This window comes from Rana temporaria, chromosome 6 (assembly GCF_905171775.1).
Source record: "Rana temporaria chromosome 6, aRanTem1.1, whole genome shotgun sequence".
NCBI classification, from domain to species: domain Eukaryota; kingdom Metazoa; phylum Chordata; class Amphibia; order Anura; family Ranidae; genus Rana; species Rana temporaria.
Window position 1 is genome coordinate 10,707,307 of NC_053494.1, and position 20,580 is coordinate 10,727,886.

Genomic DNA, 20,580 nt, shown 5'->3' on the forward strand with positions numbered 1-20,580 from the left:
GCCCTTTGCTAGCCTTCATCCGGCCCTTGGAGCAGTATTGCTCCCAATGATATGAGGCACTATTCCTCCCAATGGCACCAATAATGGGGCACGATTTCTTAGACTAATAGCAATGATGGAGTACTATTACTCCTCCTACTGCCCAGCAGCACTGGGGCCATGTTTATTCTCACTGATGCTCGGCCCTGGGGCATTTTCCACCCCAACTGGTCAGAATCCAGCTCCCCTGAAGTCTGAAAGACCGTAAACTGGCCCTTTGCTTTAAAAGTATGGAGACCCCTAGTCTAAACTGAGGGAAAAAAAATGTTTTTTTATATATTTTTGGGGGATATTTATTATAGCAAAAAGTAAAAAATATTGCCTTTTTTTCAAAATTGTCGCTCTATTCTTGTTAATAGCGCAAAAAATAAAAACCGCAGAGGTGATCAAATACCACCAAAAGAAAGCTCTACTTGTGGGAAAAAAAGGACGCCAATTTCGTTTGGGAGCAACGTCGCACGACCGCGCAATTGTCAGTTAAAGCGACGCAGTGCCGAATCGCAAAAAGGGGCCTGGTCCTTAACCTGCATATTGGTCCGGGTCTTAAGTGGTTAAAGTTCCAACCTTCCTTCCAGCTTAACAGTCTGATTGTAGCTACAAAGAAGTGCTTTCATTGCTTTGGTCTATGTCTGGATGTAGTGAGGTAGCGGTTGCAGACCTGAGTGTGTTTGGTGGACACCACCAACTACTGAACCATCGCCAAAGGAATATGATGACCTGCAGTCTCCATTGTACCCAGAAGATGAAATTCATATGTTATAATGACATTCCTGCCATGGACTTGGTTAAGTCCATAACAAGCCAGGGATCGTTTTCCTGAAGAGCTTTGTAAAATTCTTCCTCTGCACCTTTTGATTTGATCATGTTGAGCAGAAAATCATTTCTTTGCATTGTCCTCCTCTGAAGTCTAATCTCTTCCTCCTCGTCTTCGTTAATGACCCCCCGCTGACGTAAGGACAGAAGAATCGGCTCGATGAGTCCCATTCTTTTACACAGATCTTTGTGACTCCTCTGTATAAAACGTCTTGCATCTCCAAGGATAAAAAGAAAAAAATACAAAAGGGGTATATTTCATTGAACTGTGTAACAAAATGACTTAAATGCTTTTCATGTATGAGTATTGTAGGAAAATCGTAAAACAAGTAGCATAATAAATCTGGAAAAGCAATAGTGTTAACGATATCAACAGCTGATATCAGAGTGACTTCATACCGTGTTTCCCCGAAAGTAAGACCGGGTCTTATATTAATTTTGTCCACAAAAAACACACTAGGGCTTACTTTTGGGGTAGGGCTTATTTATTTACGTAATGTACAAATTTTACAAAGATTCTGTGTTCCCCCTGTCAAACCCCCCCCCCCCCCCAACTGTCAGGTCAGGAGTTATTACGGTATTTTGAGAAAGACATCTTGGCCAGGGCCGTCTCAATAGCATCATGGGCCCCTGGGCAAAGTAATGCTCTGGGGACCCTACAATGGAGACAGCGCAGGTGAACAGAAATCAAGTAGGTAGGAGGTAGGGGATATCTAGGGTGTAGAGGGGTCAGAGTGCTGGGGGATAACTGGGATGTAGAGGGGCAGCCTGGGTTGCCCCAAATTTTGTGGCTGCCCAGGCTCAAGGACCAGCTGCTTTGGGGAAAGGGCAGGGGCCCTCCATGCAGCTGGGGCCCCTGGGCAGTGCCCTCTCATTAAGACAGCCCTGATCTTGGCACTGTATAAGGTGCAGTACCATAGAAAATACCTTTTACCGTAGGGTATACAGCTCCCTGGTGTACCGGTATTCACCTGCTCTTCTTTCGTCATCCGGGAGGAGAGAGAAGAGATCCCGCTGACGTCAGCGCACTGAGGAGGAGAAGGCTGAAGACGTCAGGCGGGAGGAGAGAAGGAGAGAGAAGAGCCGAGGTTACCTGTCATCGGCTTGCTCCGTGCAGTAAGAAGGGACAGGCTGAAGATGTCAGGGGGGAGGAGAGGAGGAACGAGAAGAGACGGCCCGCTGCTTACAGTAAAGAGGGACGGGATGCAGACAAGGCGAGAAGAGGACGGATCAGCAGTGGCTTTAAACATACCCGTACCATATTTTTTAACACAGTAATAAACGGAAACACTGCAGCAATGTATAGGTTTGAAAAAATAGATTTTTAAAGAACTTTGACTTGGGCTTACTTTCAGGGTAGGGCTTATATTGCAGCCCGCCCCGATATTCACGCTAGGGCTTACTTTCGGGGAAACACGGTATATTCATCCTGAAAAACGGAAGTAAACCCATCCATAAAACAGTTACCCTTCCGTCACGTGCCAGAAATGTAACACTCCCATTGGCTGTGCTCTCAACCAAACTGTCAAACCATCCAATAGCCGGTGTCATAACTGATCACATGTGCAGCATCATGGCAGTAGTAGATTAAACAGAGGCCAAGATGGCAACTTCCTTGGCTGAAAACGATAGGAGGGTTTACTTACACTTCAAATCAAACATATATTTCAGGGCTTTTCCCCCCCTAGAAAATAGGTGCAGGAAACCCTCTCCTCCTGCCTTCCCGAGTCAGACTTGTCCCTGACCCCTCCCCTCCTCTTAGCACCACCCCCTTTTAAACACTTCAGCCCCGGACCATTTGGCTGCCAAATGACCGGGTCCCTTTTTGAGATTCGACACTGCGTCACTTTAAAGTGGTTGTATACCCCACTTTTTTACTTTTACCTACAGGTAAGCCTATAATAAGGCTTACCTGTAGGTATAAAGAATATCTCCTAAACCTGTACGGTTTAGGAGATATTCCCCTCGCAATGCGCCGCTTTGTGAGTTCATTTGCAGGAAAAGAAGACTCTTACCTGAGTCTGGTTCCTTTATAGGATTGATCCCTCTGAGATGTTTAAGTTGTTCTTCAAAAAGGAAAAAAAAAAATGTCAAAACTACTGTCTACATGTTAAAGAGTCACTCTAACCAAATCTGATTATTCAGTGTTTGGGAATCTGGCAGCTCTGGCTATTTAATACGATTATCAAGCCTAAACCCTGGCCCATCCATTGGTTGCCTAGGTGGTGACATTAGCTGGATGGAAGGCATGCTCTCCTCCTCCCCTCTACCATCTTCCAGCACTAGGATGGTGATATCAGCTAGATCAGTGGTTCTCAACCTGGGGGTCGGGACCCCCTTGGGGGTCAAATGATAATTTGACAGGGGTCACCGAATCCTGGGCTATTCCTGAAGCCCGCACCACTCTCCCAGACTTTTTGCAGCCACCCAGCAGGGCTGTCCCTGGAGCCTGTGGCTGCCCAGCTGGGTTGTTCCTGGAGCCCACAGCCGCCCACTCAGCCTCTTCGGAGGTGCCCATTCAGTTCACAGCTTCGCTGGGGGGCAGAGACTTGAGGTCAGCTGACTGGTGAGGAATGTGAAGTGGGAGGGGCTGGAGGAGACCCCATCTCCTGATTTCAGCATAGGTGTCACTGCTGCGAGAAACCACAAAGTGAGAAAAACAGTGAGTGTGATTATAGTTGCCATTAAAAGGACTCATGGAGCACTAAATGTCTGTGGTTTAGGCGCAAATTACTTGTCATGCCTTGGGTGCTGACAACCCATGCTACAAAAATAATTTTACTGTTAGGGGTCCCCACAACTTGGAAAATGTTATCAAGGGGTCATGGCACTAGAAGGTTGAGAACCACTGAGCTAGATGGAAGGCATGGTGTGTTTTCTTCTCCTCCCCTCCACCATCCTCTGGCACTTGGAGATTGACAACAGTTGAGTGGAAGGCAAGCTGTGCTCTCTTCTTCTTCACCATCCTCTAGCACCAGATGACATGTTGTTCCCAGTAACAGATGTAGGTGAAACTGGTCTGCCTACGTATTGCCACAACTGCCCATGAACTGATACTATAGGTTCACGTTAAAAAAAAAATAACAAACATGTCATACTTACCTACACTGTGCAGTTAATTTTGCACAGAGTGGCCCCGATCCTCCTGTTCTTGGGTCCCACGGCGGCTCTCTCGGCTCTTCCCCTCAATAGATAACCCCCACTGGGAAACTCTCTCCCGAGGGGGTTACCTTACGGGCACGCTTCCATGTCATACACTCGGTGTACATAGCCGCCGAGTGAAAGTCCCCAGGAAAAATGCCCCCTTCCAGCTTCCTTGGGACACAATCCAGTGAGAGAGACAATCCTTCGCTAGACCAGATCCCTTAAAGAAAGCTTGCTGTCGGGTAAAGGCTACTTCTAGGTCCCAGCACTGCAGCTCCTGAAGCCTTGCAGAAGAGCAACCCAATCTTTCAGCTACCTCATGGGCAACATCCCCTTGAGACAAGGAACTCTCCTTCCAGGGGAAAGACAATCTCTCCAAGGCTTCAGTCTATTTATCAGCTGTCCAGCCACCTTCTGGGCACACCTCCCAAAGGATTGTCTAGGCCAGAGATGGCGAACCTTGGCACCCCAGATGTTTTGGAGCTACATTTCCCATGATTCTCATGCACTCTGCAGTGTAGTGGAGCATCATGGGAAATGTAGTTCCAAAACATCTGGGGTGCCAAAGTTCACCATCACTGGTCTATGCTATGATTGGTATTCAAACTGATCATTTATCTTCTCCTTCCCTAAGCTCTAGAAACGTCTACAGGCAGGGGGGAGCAATCAGCTTTTTGAAATCCTGAACAGACCAAAACAAACAATCTCTGCTCCCTTGATTACAGAAGGAGCCAAAAACTAAATTTAACTAGCAACCTAACTAGAAGGGTGCTACATGAAGAACACTGGGACTTGATCTGAAACTAACAGTCAGTGACTATGCTGTCTGGAGAGACTGGGTCGAAGGACGTATGTCAGTGAATAAAGCTGCATTTGAAACAGAACAACCACACAGGCCAAAAGTAATGGGGAATACAAACTTTTACCTTTCTTCAACTGACGTCTCCAGATAATCTGTCCGCTGTTTTTTTCAGCTATGCGTAAAACAATTTTGTCTGAGGGTTCATTCATGGTGATCTCGGTGTAGGGAAAGACTCTGGAAGGGCAGGTGAACCGGAAGCGCAGAACCTATAAATTGTAGATATGGATTTATCCATGCAAGTAAAGATAAACCTTCCTGGTGTCCACTTATTTACTAACAAGATGGAATATTAGTAAAATAGTGTTGTGTTCTTTTGGTATTTATTCTCTCTCCCCCTATCCCTCCCTCTCACTCCCCCTCTCTTTCTCTCTCTCTCTCTTTCCCCCCCTCTCTCTCTCCCACTCCCTCTCTTCCCCCTATCCCCCCTCTCTTTCTCTCACTCTCTCTTCCCCCCTCTCTCTCTCCCCTACTCCCTCTCTCCTCCTCCCCCTCTCTCTCCCACTCCCTCCCCCCTCTCTCTCTTTCTGTCTCTCTCCCTCTCACTCCCCCTCTCTTTCTCTTCCTCTTTCCCCCCTCCCTTTCTCTCCCCCTCCCTTTCTCTCCACCTCCCTCTCTTTCCCCCTCTCTCTCTCCCCTGCTCCCTCCCTCTCTCTCTCTCTCTCCCCCCCTACTCCCTCTCTCCTCTATCCCCCTCCCCTCTCTCTCTCTCTCTCTCTCTCTCTCTTCCCCCTCCTCTCTCTTTCTCCGCTACTCTCTCTCTCCCACCCCCCTTCTCTCCCTCTCACTCCCCCCTCTCTTTCTCTCCCTCTTTCTCTCCCCCTCTCTCTCTCTCTCTCTCTCTCTCTCTCTCTCTCCCCCACTTCCTCTCTCCTCTTTCCCTCTCTCTCTCTCCTCCTCCCTCCCTCTCCCACCCTCTCTATTTCCCTCTCTCTGCCTTTCTTTCTCTCCCCTCTCTTTCACCCACTTCCTCTCTCTCCCCCTCCCTCCCCTCTTTCCTTCTCTCCCCCCCCTCTCTCTCTCCCCCCCCTCTCTCTCTTCCTCCCCCTCTCTCTCTTCCTCCCCCTCTCTCCTCTCTCTCCCTTTCTCTCCCCCTCTCTATCCCTCTCTCTCTCTCTCCCCCTCTCTATCCCTCTCTCTCTCTCCCCCTCTCTATCCCTCTCTCTCTCTCCCCCTCTCTATCCCTCTCTGCCTCCCCCTCTCTATCCCTCTCTGCCTCCCCCTCTCTATCCCTCTCTGCCTCCCCCTCCCTCTCTGCCTCCCCCTCTCCCCCACTCCCTCCCTCCCACTCCCTTCCTCTCTCTCTTCCCCTCTCTATCCCTCTCTCTCTCCCCCTCTCTATCCCTCTCTCTCTCCCCCTCCCTCTCTGCCTCCCCCTCTCCTACTTCCTCTCCCTCGCTCTGTCCCCCACTCCCTCCCTCCCACTCTCTCTTCCCCTCTCTCTCTCACTCACTCCCTCTGTCTCCTCTTTCACTCACGCCCCCATCTCTCTCTCTCTCTCTACCTATCTCCCTCTCTCTCACACCCCCCTCTCTAAACCTAACGCTAACATTAAACCAGTCCTAGCATGAAGTTCATACCTCTGGCTCTATCTCCGCTTCACTCAGTCCTTGTATAACATACTGTCTTTCTACATAAACTGATTCAACCTGCGGAGCCTTATCAATCCAATGGAACTCATCCCCGATCCTCTCATCGATAATCTAGATGGAGAAAGAAGAAGTCAGGTTTAGGGTTCCCATTTTTGTAGTGGACCACTATAAGGTATAATTTTCCTATAGTTGAACTCCAGATAAAACATTTTTCGTTGCTTTTCTTTAAAACCCAAAACCAGAAAACTGCAGAAGGGGGGCGGAGACAAGACCAGTCCCCCTGCACAAGGAGAGAGATCAGCAGTGAGCGGTCTTTATTACAGGAAGTCTCACACTGGATTACTGCACAGAACTGGAAGAAATACACAAAACTCACCAAGATTTAAAGCGGGAGTTCACCCGAATTTTTTTTTTTAACCTTAGATGGATGCTCATTTTGTCAAGGGGAATCGGCTAGTTTTTTTTAAATCGAAGCTGTACTTACCGTTTTAGAGATACATCTTCTCCGCCGCTTCCTGGTATGGGCTGCGGGACTGGGCGTTCCTATTTGATTGACAGTCTTCCGACGGTCGCATACATCGCGTCACGAGTAGCCGAACGTCGGTGCGGCCCTATACGGCGCCTGCGCACCGACGTTCGGCTACTTTCGGAAAATCGTGACGCGATGTATGCGACCGGCGGAAGCCTGTCGGAAGACTGTCAATCAAAATAGGAACGCCCAGTCCCGCAGCCCATACCCGGAAGCGGCGGAGAAGATCGCTCTCTAAAACGGTAAGTACTGCTACGATTAAAAAAAAAACACCCGATTCCCCTTGACAAAATGAGCCTCAATCTAATGTTAAAAATGAACTTTTCGGGTGAACTCCCGCTTTAAGGAAGAATACACATGATGAATGGATTTAGACAATATTTGTTTGTTCCAGAGTTCAGCTTTAAAGGCCTCAGGAAAACTGTCCGACGCTTTGTAAATGCTTTCTATAAGTTTTCTGTACATACACGGGTAGATTCGGGTACATTTGCGCTTTTTTTGCGGAGGCGCAGGGCAAAGTTTTTGCCCTGCGCCCCCGCAAATTTATTGCTCTACCCTCGATTCACTGAGCAGTAGCTCCGTAAATTGCGTGGGCGCGCCGGCAAAATGCCCGGCGTAAGCGCGCGCAATTTAAATGATCCCGTAGGGGGCGGGAATCATTTAAATTAGGCGCGTTCCCGCGCCGATCGTAGAGCGCATGCTCCGGCGGGAAACTTTCCCGACGTGCATTGCGGCAAATGACGTCGCAAGGACGTCATTTGCTTCAAAGTGAACGTGAATGGCGTTCAGCGCCATTCACGAATCACTTACGCAAACTACGTAAATTAGAAATTTCGCGACGCGGGAACGATGGGTATACATAACATTGGCTGCCCCTGCTAATAGCCTTACGCGAAAGACGGCGTACGGAAACGACGTAAACTGCGTACGCAGGGCTCGCGTAACGTTGTGAATCGGCGTTAGTATGCAATTTGCATACTATACACTGAGCACAACGGGAACGCCACCTAGCGGCCTGCGTAAGAATGCAGCCTAAGATATGATGGCATAAGAGCCTTATGCCGCGCAGATCTGAGGCTGCAGTCGGAGTAACGAGGTTCCTGAATCAGGAGCATTCGTTACGCCGGGGCAAGTAAGAAATTGCGCTGTGTAACTATGGTTACACAGGCGCAATTGCTTCTTGAATCCAGGCCACTGTTCTGATGCCAGCTGAAGCTTGTGTAGTAGGCCTACTAAGTCCGCTTACAAATAAGTACGATTAATTTACCTTTTTTATGTCAGGCTGATTATCGATCATGGTGTAGAGACGAAGGCAACACTCTCTCTCTGCTTTGCCGTATATCAGTACAATCCCATTAAATGCAAATGGCCTTGTTATAAATGTCCAGAATTTCTCCAGCAAAGCCCCGAAAAAAGAGAACGTGGGATTTTCCAGCACAATGTATGACGGTTCAATCCTTGTCGGTGATTCCAGGATCATTTTCCCATTTTTGAAGTGGACCAATTTAATATACGATTTGTATGTGCCATAATCTGTAAAAATTGAGATTTTAGAACTATTTCCTGAACTGTTTGCAAGCAGGGCTTTATCTTTGGAGAATAGGTGCAAGTACGCACACCCCCAACCCCACTGGAGTTACTAAGCGAACAATGGGATGTTCAGTAGCTCTGCATTCAGGACCAATGCCAGAGGGATCAGTGTCAGTGCCATAGGGGTCAATAGTGCTAGAGGTGCCTGTACCCAGGGATGGACTGGCCATTGGGACTACCGGGAGTTGCTCAGTGGGCCGGCTTCAGTGACAGCAGACCGCCGCCCTCCTTCGCTCCTCTGTCTCTCCCTCCCCTCAGCTTTCACCTCCTCTCCCTCCCCGCAGCGTTCACCTCCTCTCCCTCCCCGCAGCGTTCACCTCCTCTCCCTCCTCACAGCGCTCACCTCCTCTCCCTCCCCGCAGCGTTCACCTCCTCTCCCTCCTCACAGCGCTCACCTCCTCTCCCTCCCCGCAGCGCTCACCTCCTCTCCCTCCCCGCAGCGCTCACCTCCTCTCCCTCCCCGCAGCGCTCACCTCCTCTCCCTGGCTAGTTAACTTCAGCGTGACTGAATACAGACATGCTCCTCGGGAGTCGCACTGAGAAGCTCATCATACGATCCGGAAGGACGGCGGCCACACACAGCTTTGACATAAGCTTCCTCGGCATTCGTTCCCCTGGTCTTTCCTTCCCCCTCTCTCTAACCTGTCTGCTGCCGCGGAGAATCTGTATATGAAGCGGGGGAAGGAAAGACCAGGGGAACGGGTGCCGACGAAGCTTATGTCACAGCTGTGTGTGGCCGTCGTCCTTCCGGATCGTATGATGAGCTTCTCAGTGCGACTCCCGAGGAGCATGTCTGTATTCAGTCACACGGAAGTTAACTAGCCAGGGAGAGGAGGTGAGAGCTGCGGGGGACCAGAGCATCAAGGGGGGGGATAGAGGCGCATGGGGAACCAGACCATCATTGGGGGGGGGGGGTAGAGGCGCATGGGGAACCAGACCATCATGGGGGGGGTAGAGGCGCATGGGGAACCAGACCATCATGGGGGGGGGTAGAGGCTCATGGAGAACCAGACCATCATGGGGGGGGGGGGTAGAGGCGCATGGGGGACCAGACCATCATGGGGGGGGGTAGAGGCGCATGGGGGACCAGACCATCATGGGGGGGGGTAGAGGCGCATGGGGGACCAGAGCATCATGGGGGGGGGCAGAGGCGCATGGGGAACCAGACCATCATTGGGGGGGGGGGTAGAGGCTCATGGAGAACCAGACCATCATGGGGGGGGTAGAGGCGCATGGGGGACCAGACCATCATGGGGGTCTGGCTGCCATGGGAGAGACCTGTCAAAGTGGGCCAGTCTGGATGAAGTCCAGGGCCAAATTTTTGTCCCAGTCCAGCCCTGCCTGTGCTAGAGGTGCCCAGCGCCAGTGCCCAGTACCAGCGCTAGAGGTGCCAAGGGCCAGTGCTATCAGACATCTTTGCCCAACTGTTTAACCAATATATCACCTAAGGCAGTTTTAGAGCCCATTCACACACACCTCCGCGACAAAACGCCCGACGCCGGACGCTCGTGCCGCTGGAGGGGAGAATTCCCATTGCTGTCTATGAGATGGTTCACATCTCATAGACGCCTGCCGCCTGAAAAAAAGTCCCGGACCCTTTTTTTCAGGCGGCATTGGCGTTCGGCCGTACAAAGCAATGGGAAGGCTTTGTTAAAAAAAAAAAAAAAAAGTTACACACTCGCGGCAAAATACGCCGCGTACGCGGCGTATGTTGTCGCGGAGGTGTGAATGCAGCCTTAGGTGGAACAACTAATAAAGACTGCAATTCTGCAGCTTTCAGAAATTTTCTTTAAGACTGGGTTTACATAGGAGGCAGGAGGGCCAGATCTAGACTGATCTTGGGGTGCAGTAAAAAAAGTTAGGGGGCATAATGTCAACACTTAGTGTAAGTCGCTTACAGTCTTACATTGGATGGCCCCATCAAAGTGCCCCCTTACATCAATTGCCTCCATTAAAGGTCCCCCCCTACATCATTTGCCTCTATCAGAGTGCCTCCTTACATCAATTGCCTCCCATAAGCGTGCCACCCTCACATCAGCTGCCCCAGTCAGACTGCCCCCTTACATGAATTGCCTCCATCAGAGTGCCCCCTTAGGCCTCGTACACACGATAGGTTAAACAGAGGACAACGGTCTGATGGACCGTTTTCATCGGTCAAACCCGATCGTGTGTGGGCCCCATAGGTTATTTAACCATCGGTTAAAAAAAAGCCAACTTGCTTTAAAATTAACCGATGGATTCCTAACCAATAGGTCAAAACCGATCGTTAGTAGGCACAACCATCGGTTAAAAATCCACGCATGCTCAGAATCAAGTCGACGCATGCTCGGAAGCATTGAACTTCGTTTTTTTCAGCACGTCGTTGTGTTTTACGTCACCGCGTTCTGACACAATCGGTTTTTTAACCGATGGTGTATAGGTGCGACGGACCATCAGTCAGCTTCATCAGTTAACCAATGAAAATGGTCCATCAGTCCGTTCTCATCGGATGGACTGATCGTGTGTACGCGGCTTTACATCAACTGACCCAATCAGACTGCCTCCTTACATCAATTGCCTCCATTAGAGTGCCCCCTTACATTAACTGACCCAATCAGACTGCCTCCTTACATCAATTGCCTCCATCAGAGTGTCCCCTTACATTGATTGCCTCCATCAGAGTGCCCCCTTACATCAACTGCCCCAATCAGAGTGCCCCATTACATCAACTGCCCCAATCAGAGTGCCCCATTACATCAACTGCCCCAATCAGAGTGCCCCCTTACATCAACTGCCCCAATCAGAGTGCCCCCTTACATCAACTGCCCCAATCAGACTGCCCCCTTACATCAATTGCTGCAATGAGACTGTCCCCTTACTTCAATTGCTGCAATGAGACTGTCCCCTTACTTCAATTGCCTCCATCAGAGTGCCCTCTTATATCAATGATCCCCATCAGACTGGCTCATCAATTAATAGACGCACTCTCAGAAAACCACCTCTTTTTACCACGAGACCTTACATGTCTGTGCCAGACCCGATGAGAATAAATATATGTACTTTCCACCTCCTCAAGCCCTGCTAATTACTGTCATACCCTTTGGTGAGGGAACCCATGCAGACGTTGACTTACCTTTGGAAGACAAACAGTGAGGTAGGTACACAGCAGACACTTGAGAAGGCCCGTGTGTTTTAATGTTGAAGAGTGGACTTATAATTTGATATCCATTGTTCAGCGTGTCCGTCATGTGATTACTCCAGGACTCCAGCTGGTACTCTACACAAATCTTAGAACTCGTCAGGAACTGAAGTTTTGTCTCTGAGCAGCGAAAAAGGCCGTCCCTTCTCAAATCTAACCTGAGGGTACAGAAATATTCAAATATAAAACACTACACATGTCGCAGGATGCAAATTATCCCTCGCTGTAATGGAGAATGTTTGTGAAGGTTCTCATCTGTCCATGCAGAGGTCAGAGCTGAAGAGGGGTGAAAGTGAGATGTGGATGGGGGATGCAGAGGTAATCAGCTGTGGAAGAAGGCTGGACGCTGCACTCCGTGTGGAACACCCCTGGACTCTGCACTCCGTGCGGAACACCCCTGGACTCTGCACTCCGTGCGGAACACCCCTGGACTCTGCACTCTGTGCGGAACACCCCTGGACTCTGCACTCCGTGCGGAACACCCCTGGACTCAGCTATTTTTTTCGCGACTGCGACATTATGGCGGACACATCGGACACTTTTGACACATTTTTTTGGACCATTGTCATTTTCACAGCAAAAAGTGCTATAAAAATGCACTGATTACTGTGAAAATGACAATTGCAGTTTGGGAGTTAACCACTAGGGGGCGCTGTAGGGGTTAAGTGTGACCTCCTATGTGTTTCTAACTGTAGGGGGGCGGGGCTGGACATGTGATGTCATTGATCGTCTTTCCCTATATCAGGGAAGAGACGATCACTGACATTGCCACAGTGAAGAACAGGGAAGGTGTGTTTACACACACCTCCCCCGTTCTTTAGCTCCGGTGACCGATCGCGGGACACCGGCGGCGATCGGGTCTGCGGGCGCGGTCACGGAGCTTCGTACCGGGTCGCGAGCGCGCCGGCGGTGGCGCACTCGCGACCCCACGGCTGGGCTTAAAGAGACACGTACAGGTACGTGATTGTGCCCAGCCGTGCCATTCTGCCGACGTATATCGGCGTGAAGGGGTCCTTAAGTGGTTAAGTAACCTATTCAATTTCTACTTGCAACTAAACGAAAAAAGCCAGACGATCTGTCGTCCGATTTTCGGATTGTGTGTACGGGGCATAAGGGGGCACGAATCATCATCAATCATTTGTAAATGGAACACATATGTAGAAAACAAGTGGTTTACACCACACTGCATAGTATTATTACTATCCTCACCTGTATGTCTTTCCATTAATGGATGGAGCCACTGTCATACTTCCACCCTCTGCAACCTGGAACCAAACAAGAAGACAACCTAACATGATGATGTGACCAAAGACTTGCCAACTATACTAAATAAACTGATTTAGGCTGGTTTTTGGTCTTAATGGTTTTGGGCCAGTTTCATTTAAATATATTGTTTATTTAATTTTTTTAGGTGATATATATAACAGTATATTTTATTTCCACCGTGTATTTTGTTTACTTTCACCATTACCCCCTATGGCTGCCAGAGCCATTTATTTTTTTATTTTTGAACACATATTAAAGAAAAAAGATTGGCTAAAATCCCCAAACATAAAGGGCCAGATCCACATACAATTACACTTGCGCCGCGTATCAGATTTACACTACGCCGCCGTACCTTACCTGGCGTACTTTCAAATCCACAAAGATTTTGCACCGTAAGTTACGGCGGCGTAGTGTATTTCTGGCGGCGGAATTCAAATCGGCAGGTAGGGGGTAGGTTTCCTTTAAATGAAGCGCGTCCCCGCGCCGAATGAACTGCGCATGCGTCGTCCAGAAATTTCCCGCCGTGCTTTGCGTGAAATGACGTTGCAACGACGTCATTTTTTGAACTTAGACGTGAGTTACGTCCATCCCTATTCACGGACGACTTACGCAAAAAAAAAAAAAAAATTCAAATTTCGACGCGGGAACGACGGCCATACTTAACATGGCAAGTCTATCTATACGCCGCAAAATACCAGCTTTAACTATACGCCGGAAAAAGCCGACTACAGACGACGTTAGAAAATGCGTACGTTCGTGGATCGTCGTAATTCGCTAATTTGCATACCCGACGCGGAAAACGACGCGAACTCTACCCAGCGGGCGCCGAAGTATTGCACCTACGATCCGAAGGTGTAAGCCTGTCGGATCGAACCCAGAAGGCGTTGTATCTTGTTTTGAGGATTCAAACTAAAGATACGACGCGGCAAATTTGAAAGTACGCCGGAGTATCAGTAGATATGCCGGCGTACTTCGTCTGTGAATCTGCCCCAATATTTTTTCTGAAAGCAGAGGCCACAAAAAAAAAAAAAAGAGATAGTTCCCATTATTTTATGTCACACAATATTAGTACGTTTAGCATGGATTTTCACTAGCATACACCAAAGGTAATTTTAGGGCACACAAAACCAATATATTACCCATTTTTTTTAAAAATAAATTGAAAATATATTGATAAAATATAAAAGGTGAGGTTGTGCCAATTAAATAGATACCCAACATGTCAAGCCTTAAAATTGCATGTGCCTATGAAAAGTTTGGCACCCAAAATTTTCTCTAGGCTATGCTTTAAAAGTCTCTATGGGTCCCTAGTTTAGAGTTAACTGTGAATAATGGGCCTAGAATTATTTCTGTAACTCTAGTGTGTGCCATGACATGTAACGTGTGTAGGCAGGTGGAGTCTATTCTCTCCAGTGTAGGTGGTGCTCGACCTCAGCAGCAGTGCAGTTAGAGGGAAAGTCAGGAGGGAAATGGGTTACTGGGGAAGCTGTCTGGTTGGATGCTGCCACCCATGTGACTCTGGCAGCCATCTTGCGTCTGGCAGAACCTATTTAAAGCGGTCGTATACCCATTTTTTTTTACTTTTACCAACAGGTAAGCCTCTTGCATGCAGCCGCTGACTTCAGCGGCGTATGCGCTCTGAGTTTCTCAGCTGAAAGTCCGGCAGACGCCAGACCTTGCCGGAATGAAGTCTCCCGTGCGCATGCGCGGGAGTGACGGCATCGCGGCTCTGGCCACTAATAATGCCGGAGCCGCGATACCCGGAAGACACACCGAGGGAGAATGTCCGCTCCCTTGGCGTGGACTGAGATCACCTGCGACGCCTCGTTCTAAAGGTAAGTATTTCATAATGAGCTAGTAGGCGGTGCGAATGCATACATAAGTCGCGCACGCATATGTAAACGGCATTAACATCACACATGTGAGGTATCGCCGCAAACATTAGAGCGAGAGCAATAATTCTAGTGCTAGACTTCTTCTGTAACTCTAAACAGATTAACTGTAAAGGCGTTTAAAGCATTGCCTATGGAGATTTTTATCATGTGCAATATTTTTTTTTTTTTTTAAAGTGTATTTTGTGCGTGTACTCGAGAGAGGAGCCGGACTGCAGGAGTTGGGAGTAGGCAGGCCTCCCCCAGAGGCAATCTGCCACCTTTCTCCATGCCCCGGGTGGCAATGGCGGGTGCGTGAGGGGGTCCTCCCACACAGCCCGCCCTACCTGCTCCGCTTTGAAGCCCAACGGGGCAGAGGGACTCCCTATAAGGGAGTGAGAGGATTTGCCCGCTCAACCAGCCCCGTTAGTCCTTCGCCTCTCTTTTTTAGAGACCGTGTGGTCAAAGTGCGTGCATGTTAACCCAATTTCGAGTGCGTGTGTAAGTGTGGTGGTTTTTGTGGGAGGGGGGTGGGCGTACTAAGCGCAGGCTTACCTCGCATAGCACACCCACCGGGAGCCGGGCTGAGACCACCAAACTCAATGTGCAATATTAAAGCGTGACATGTTAGGTATCTATTTATTCGGCTAACATCATCTTTCACATTTTACAAAAAAATTGGGGTAACTATAGTGTTTTTTTAAAGGGGGGTGTCTATATTGGAGGGAGAGGGGGTCTGTACTGAGGGGGGTGACACCATTTTTTTTTGTGCCAGTGCCAATTAGTGCCACCATCCAGTGCCACCTGCCAGTGCCAACTAAAGCCATCCAGTGCCACCTGCCAGTGCCAATTAGTGCCACCTGCCAGTGCCAATTAGTGCCACCTGCCAGTCAGTGCCAACCAGTGCCACTTGCCAGTTACACCTGTTAGTGCCACCTGCCAGTGCCACATGCTAATCAGTGTCATCTGCCAATCAGTGCCACCTGCCAATGCTAACTAGTGCCACCTGCCAGTGTCAATTCGTGCCACCTGCCAGTGCCAATAAGTGCCACCTGCCAATCAGTGCCATCTGCTATTGCCATCTCCCAGTGCCAATTAGTGCATCCAGTGCAACGAGTCAGTGCCACCTGCCAACAACAACAAAAAAAAAAACGGCCTAAAATATCGGCCGCAAAAATCAGCATCATATATCGGCCATCGGCCATCCCGATTTCTAAATATCGGCATCGGCCAGAGAAAAACCCATATCGGTCGACCTCTAGTGTACACCCCCGGCTGCTGCCTCTGCAGCTAAAGGGAGTAGTGTTTTTTTCGGGGTTATACCGCCCCCCCCCAACCTCACATGTATGGGCAAGCCCGAACTCAACCCCAAATACTGAACTACAGATACTTACGTTATTAGCGCTTAAAGTCTCAGTATCACCACTGCTAACCGACTCCTGTGAAAAATGGAAAGATCAGCCAGTTTTAGGCTTTCTAACACTTTTTATATTTTTTTTAAAATCAAGATTTCACTTACCATTTTGTGAAGAAATGACGACTGGAGTTTTCTGAAATGTTCTATTACTAAAACAAAAGCTTTATGGTAAGTTGGAAAAGTATCTCCAATATGTTTATTTTTTTATTACGATTTTTATGTCTCTGAAAATCAGTTAATGAACAGATGTCACATACAAATATTAAGAAGCAGTACACGGTTAAACTTCAAGGCTCAACGGTTATGATGTTGGTGGCCAGCCTGCCCCCACAACATAGCAACTCACGAAGCTAATCCGGAGCACACCGGGTCCCTTACTTGTGTCACCCCGGAGGAACCCAGGCGGCACCTTGGTTGAGAAACATCGGTGTAAAGCACGTGTCAAACACAGGGCCTGCAGGCCAAAACTGGCCAAGTCAGTCCCTTTCATGTGGCCCTCACACCTCTCCTGCAGCTGTAGCACCCGCCTCGTCCCCACCCCCAACCTTGTCTCAGCAGAAAAGAGGAGGACAGAACTCTTCCGCCAGATCCTGCAGCTGACTCCAGCCCTCCTCTGGTCTTCCTCCAGACCCTGCACTTTCTGGTTCCCAGCTCTGTCCCCAGCTACTTCCCGGTCACAGAACAAGGTAAGGGGGTGTGTTGTGATGTAAGGGAGGGTGGGGTGGCTCTTGACATCTGATGTAAGGGTGGGGCAGTGGCGGCTGGTGCTCAGAATTTTTGGGGGGGCGCAAACATAAAAAAAAAAAAAAAAACAGCCTCAATGTGCCCATCAAATGCAGTCACTGTGCCCATCAAATGCAGCCACTGTGCCATCAATTGTCACCACTGCGCCATGCCATCAAACGCAGCCACTGTGCCATCAATTGTCACCACTGTGCCATGCCATCAAACGCAGCCACTGTGCCATCAATTGTCACCACTGTGCCATGCCATCAAACGCAGCCACTGTGCCATCAATTGTCACCACTGTGCCATGCCATCAAACGCACCCACTGTGCCATCAATTGTCACCACTGTGCCATGCCATCAAATGCAGCCACTGTGCCATCAATTGTCACCACTGCGCCATGCCATCAAACGCAGCCACTGTGCCATCAATTGTCACCACTGTGCCATGCCATCAAACGTAGCAACTGTGCCATCAATTGTCACCACTGCGCCATGCCATCAAACGCAGCCACTGTGCCATCAATTGTCACCACTGTGCCATGCCATCAAACGTAGCAACTGTGCCATCAATTGTCACCACTGTGTCATGCCATCAAACGCAGCCACTGTGCCCATTGATGCCACTGTGCCCAGTATAATGCCCATTGATGCCACTGTGCCCATTATAATGCCCATTGATGCCACTGTGCCCAGTATAATGCCCCTCCCCCCCCCCCCCCTGCCCGGCACTTACCTTTCTGGGGGTCAGCCATCCTCCTTCCACGTAGCTCGATGTCTTCTCCCGCCCTCGATGACGCTTCAGCCAATCAGGTTACCGGTAAACCGAACCGGCGAACCTGATTGGCTGAGACGACTGTCAGTCTTATCTAAGGAACGCACCACCCGTACGTCCCTTAGATAAGCTTCCGAGAGCCGGAGGGCTGTACTCGGAAAGCCTATCGGAGCCGCTGGCTCTGATAGGCACTTCCGCACAACCAACCAGCTGCCGTTATTCAGGTGGCAGGCGCTCTCTCCGTCCGGCCATCTGAATAGTCGGCGGCAGCGGCCGGCAACAATAACATAGATTCATGCAATTTACCACTGGGGTGGGGTGCTCTGGACATCTAGTCTTACAAATACCTACCTTGGATTACAAGGATAATGCGTTCCAGGAGAATGCTCGTAATCCAAAGCACTCGCATATCAAAGCGAGTTCCCCCATAGAAGTCAATGGAAACAAAAATAGTCAGTTCCGCATTGACTTCTATGGCATACATACCGCATGTGGCCAGAGGTGGGGGGGGGGTGCCGGAAAGCCTCGGAAATACTCGGAAAGGCTAGGGGACAGCTTGGCTGAACTCGGAAAGATTCGGGAACTGGGTATTTTCTTTTTTTTTTTTTTAAAGTGTATTTTGTGCGTGTACTCGAGAGAGGAGCCGGACTGCAGGAGTTGGGAGTAGGCAGACCTCCCCCAGAGGCAATCTGCCACCTTTCTCCATGCCCCGGGTGGCAATGGTGGGTGTGTGAGGGGGTCCTCCCACACAGCCCGCCCTACCTGCTCCGCTTTGAAGCCCAACGGGGCAGAGGGACTCCCTACAAGGGAGTGAGAGGATCTAGCCCGCTCAACCAGCCCCGTTAGTCCTTCGCCTCTCTTTTTAGAGACCGCGTGGTCAAAGTGCGTGCATGTTAACCCAATTTCGAGTGCGTGTGTAAGTGTGGTGGTTTTTGTGGGAGGGGGGTGGGCGTACTAAGCGCAGGCTTACCTCGCATAGCACACCCACCGGGAGCCGGGCTGAGACCACCAAACTCAATTCACATGCAGCCGAGACCGGGATCCGAACCCCTAGCTGCAGAGGTGAATGGCTTGTCAGCGCAGTGCCAATCGCGTTGAGCCACCGCAGCTCCCGGGAACTGGGTATTTCTGATCGGCTCCGGCACCCCCCCCACCTCTGGCCAAATGCGGTACTGCACACCGCTGTGGCTTGACAACACTTGCAAACCGAAACAGGATTTAAAAAAAAAAAGAAAAATGCTTGTATTGCGAAACGCTCGTTAACTGCGTTACTCGCAATCCGAGGTTTCACTGTACAACCGGCTCTTTGAGGGCAGCTCATGTGGGCCGCGATGAGATCGAGTTTGACACCCCTAGTCTAAAGAATGACTTTTGGATGGACAGCTCATTTAACTGACCCTCCTTTTTTTAATTCTATTACGAATGAAAACAATTTTATATTTTGAGTGTCAGATATTACCTGTATAACTTTGAGACACAGCTTCATTTAATTTAAATGAAATACGGTCCACGTCCAGATAAGATACATTGGGTAGAGGTGCTTCACGTTTCTTTCTGTGCTCATCGCCCTCTTGATCCTCATCATCACATATGTCCCCCGTGTTTGGTTCTTCTAAGACGGTGAGTGGATCAGTCTTCTTACACAGGTCCTCAATGTGACGAATCCTCCTGGACAGCTCTTCCCTCTCTATCTCCATCTCCCGGATCAGATCCAACACTGACAACGAAGCCTCCTCTTCCTGCCTGAGGATCTCATTTAAGAACGTCTCCTCTAGCTCTTCTAGTCGTATTCTGATGCCTCTGAATAGAGCGGTGGCTCTTTTTGCTTTATTAGACGCGGTTATTTGTATTGTTTTCTTGTTTCTGTTCAGTCTCCGGACTCTTTCCTGAGTCTCTGCTGCCCTTGCCACCAGTTTCTGCAGAACATTTCTTAGGTTCTTCTCAAACGCTTCATCCATCTTTACCACCTGGTGTTCCCGGTGTCCCCCATCCAGCCAGCAAGACGCACAGATACAAGCAGCATCTTCGGCACAGTAATAGTCCAGGAGCTTCCCGTGGATGGGACATTTCTGCCTTTCCGGGGACATGGAGGAGTCATGTTTTGGGTCCTTGCTATGAAATCTCCCCTTGGAGTAATCCTGCCTGTGTTGAGTAGACTGGAAAACTTCCACAATCTTACATAGAAGAATATTCCTCTGCAAGTTAGGACGAATCCTAAATGTATATCTGCACTCTGGACACCAATAATCTCCAAAGTCCTCCTGTGCATCCAGCACACAATCAATACAGTCCAGGCAGTAGTTATGTCCGCAGTTTAGTGTCACCGGATCTGTAAAAATGTTCAAACAGATGGGACATGTCACCCCGTCTTTCAGATCAGCAGAAGCCATTCTAGAAGACAGCAAGAAGAAAATATTAGACACAATGGGGTAGATTCAGGTAGGGGCGCGCAAAACTGCGTTGGCGTAACATAAGAGATTTACGTTACGCCTCCGCAAGTTTTACTGGCAAGTGCTTGATTCACAAAGCACTTGCCTGTAAAGTTGCGGAGGCGTAGCGTAAAAGGGGCCGGCGTAAGCGCGCGTAGTTTAAATGATCCCGTAGGGGGGCGTGGATCATTTAAATTGGACGCGTTCCTGCGTCGAACGTGCATTGCGGCAAATGACGTTGCAAGGACGTAATTTGCTTCGACGTGAACGTAAATGGCTTCCAGCGCCATTCACGAACGACTTACACAAACGACGTCAATTTTGAAAATCGCGTCGCGGGAACGACGTCCAT

General features: G+C 49.4%; 1 protein-coding gene across 1 annotated transcript in view; it reads right to left on the reverse strand.

Annotated features, from left to right (window-relative positions):
- Positions 1–526: 526 nt before the first annotated feature.
- Positions 527–20,580, reverse strand: part of LOC120943060 (NACHT, LRR and PYD domains-containing protein 1a-like) — a 28,150-nt gene continuing 8,096 nt past the window's right edge. Inside the window, exons 2-11 of the mRNA XM_040356134.1 lie at positions 19,259–20,190; positions 16,401–16,447; positions 16,276–16,320; positions 12,954–13,009; positions 11,679–11,902; positions 8,244–8,509; positions 6,436–6,558; positions 4,923–5,064; positions 2,868–2,918; positions 527–1,070 (exon numbers count right to left, since the gene is read on the reverse strand). Coding sequence (XP_040212068.1) covers positions 796–1,070; positions 2,868–2,918; positions 4,923–5,064; positions 6,436–6,558; positions 8,244–8,509; positions 11,679–11,902; positions 12,954–13,009; positions 16,276–16,320; positions 16,401–16,447; positions 19,259–20,190 — 2,161 coding nt within the window. The 3' untranslated portion in view covers positions 527–795. The remainder of the gene's footprint in view (positions 1,071–2,867; positions 2,919–4,922; positions 5,065–6,435; positions 6,559–8,243; positions 8,510–11,678; positions 11,903–12,953; positions 13,010–16,275; positions 16,321–16,400; positions 16,448–19,258; positions 20,191–20,580) is intronic.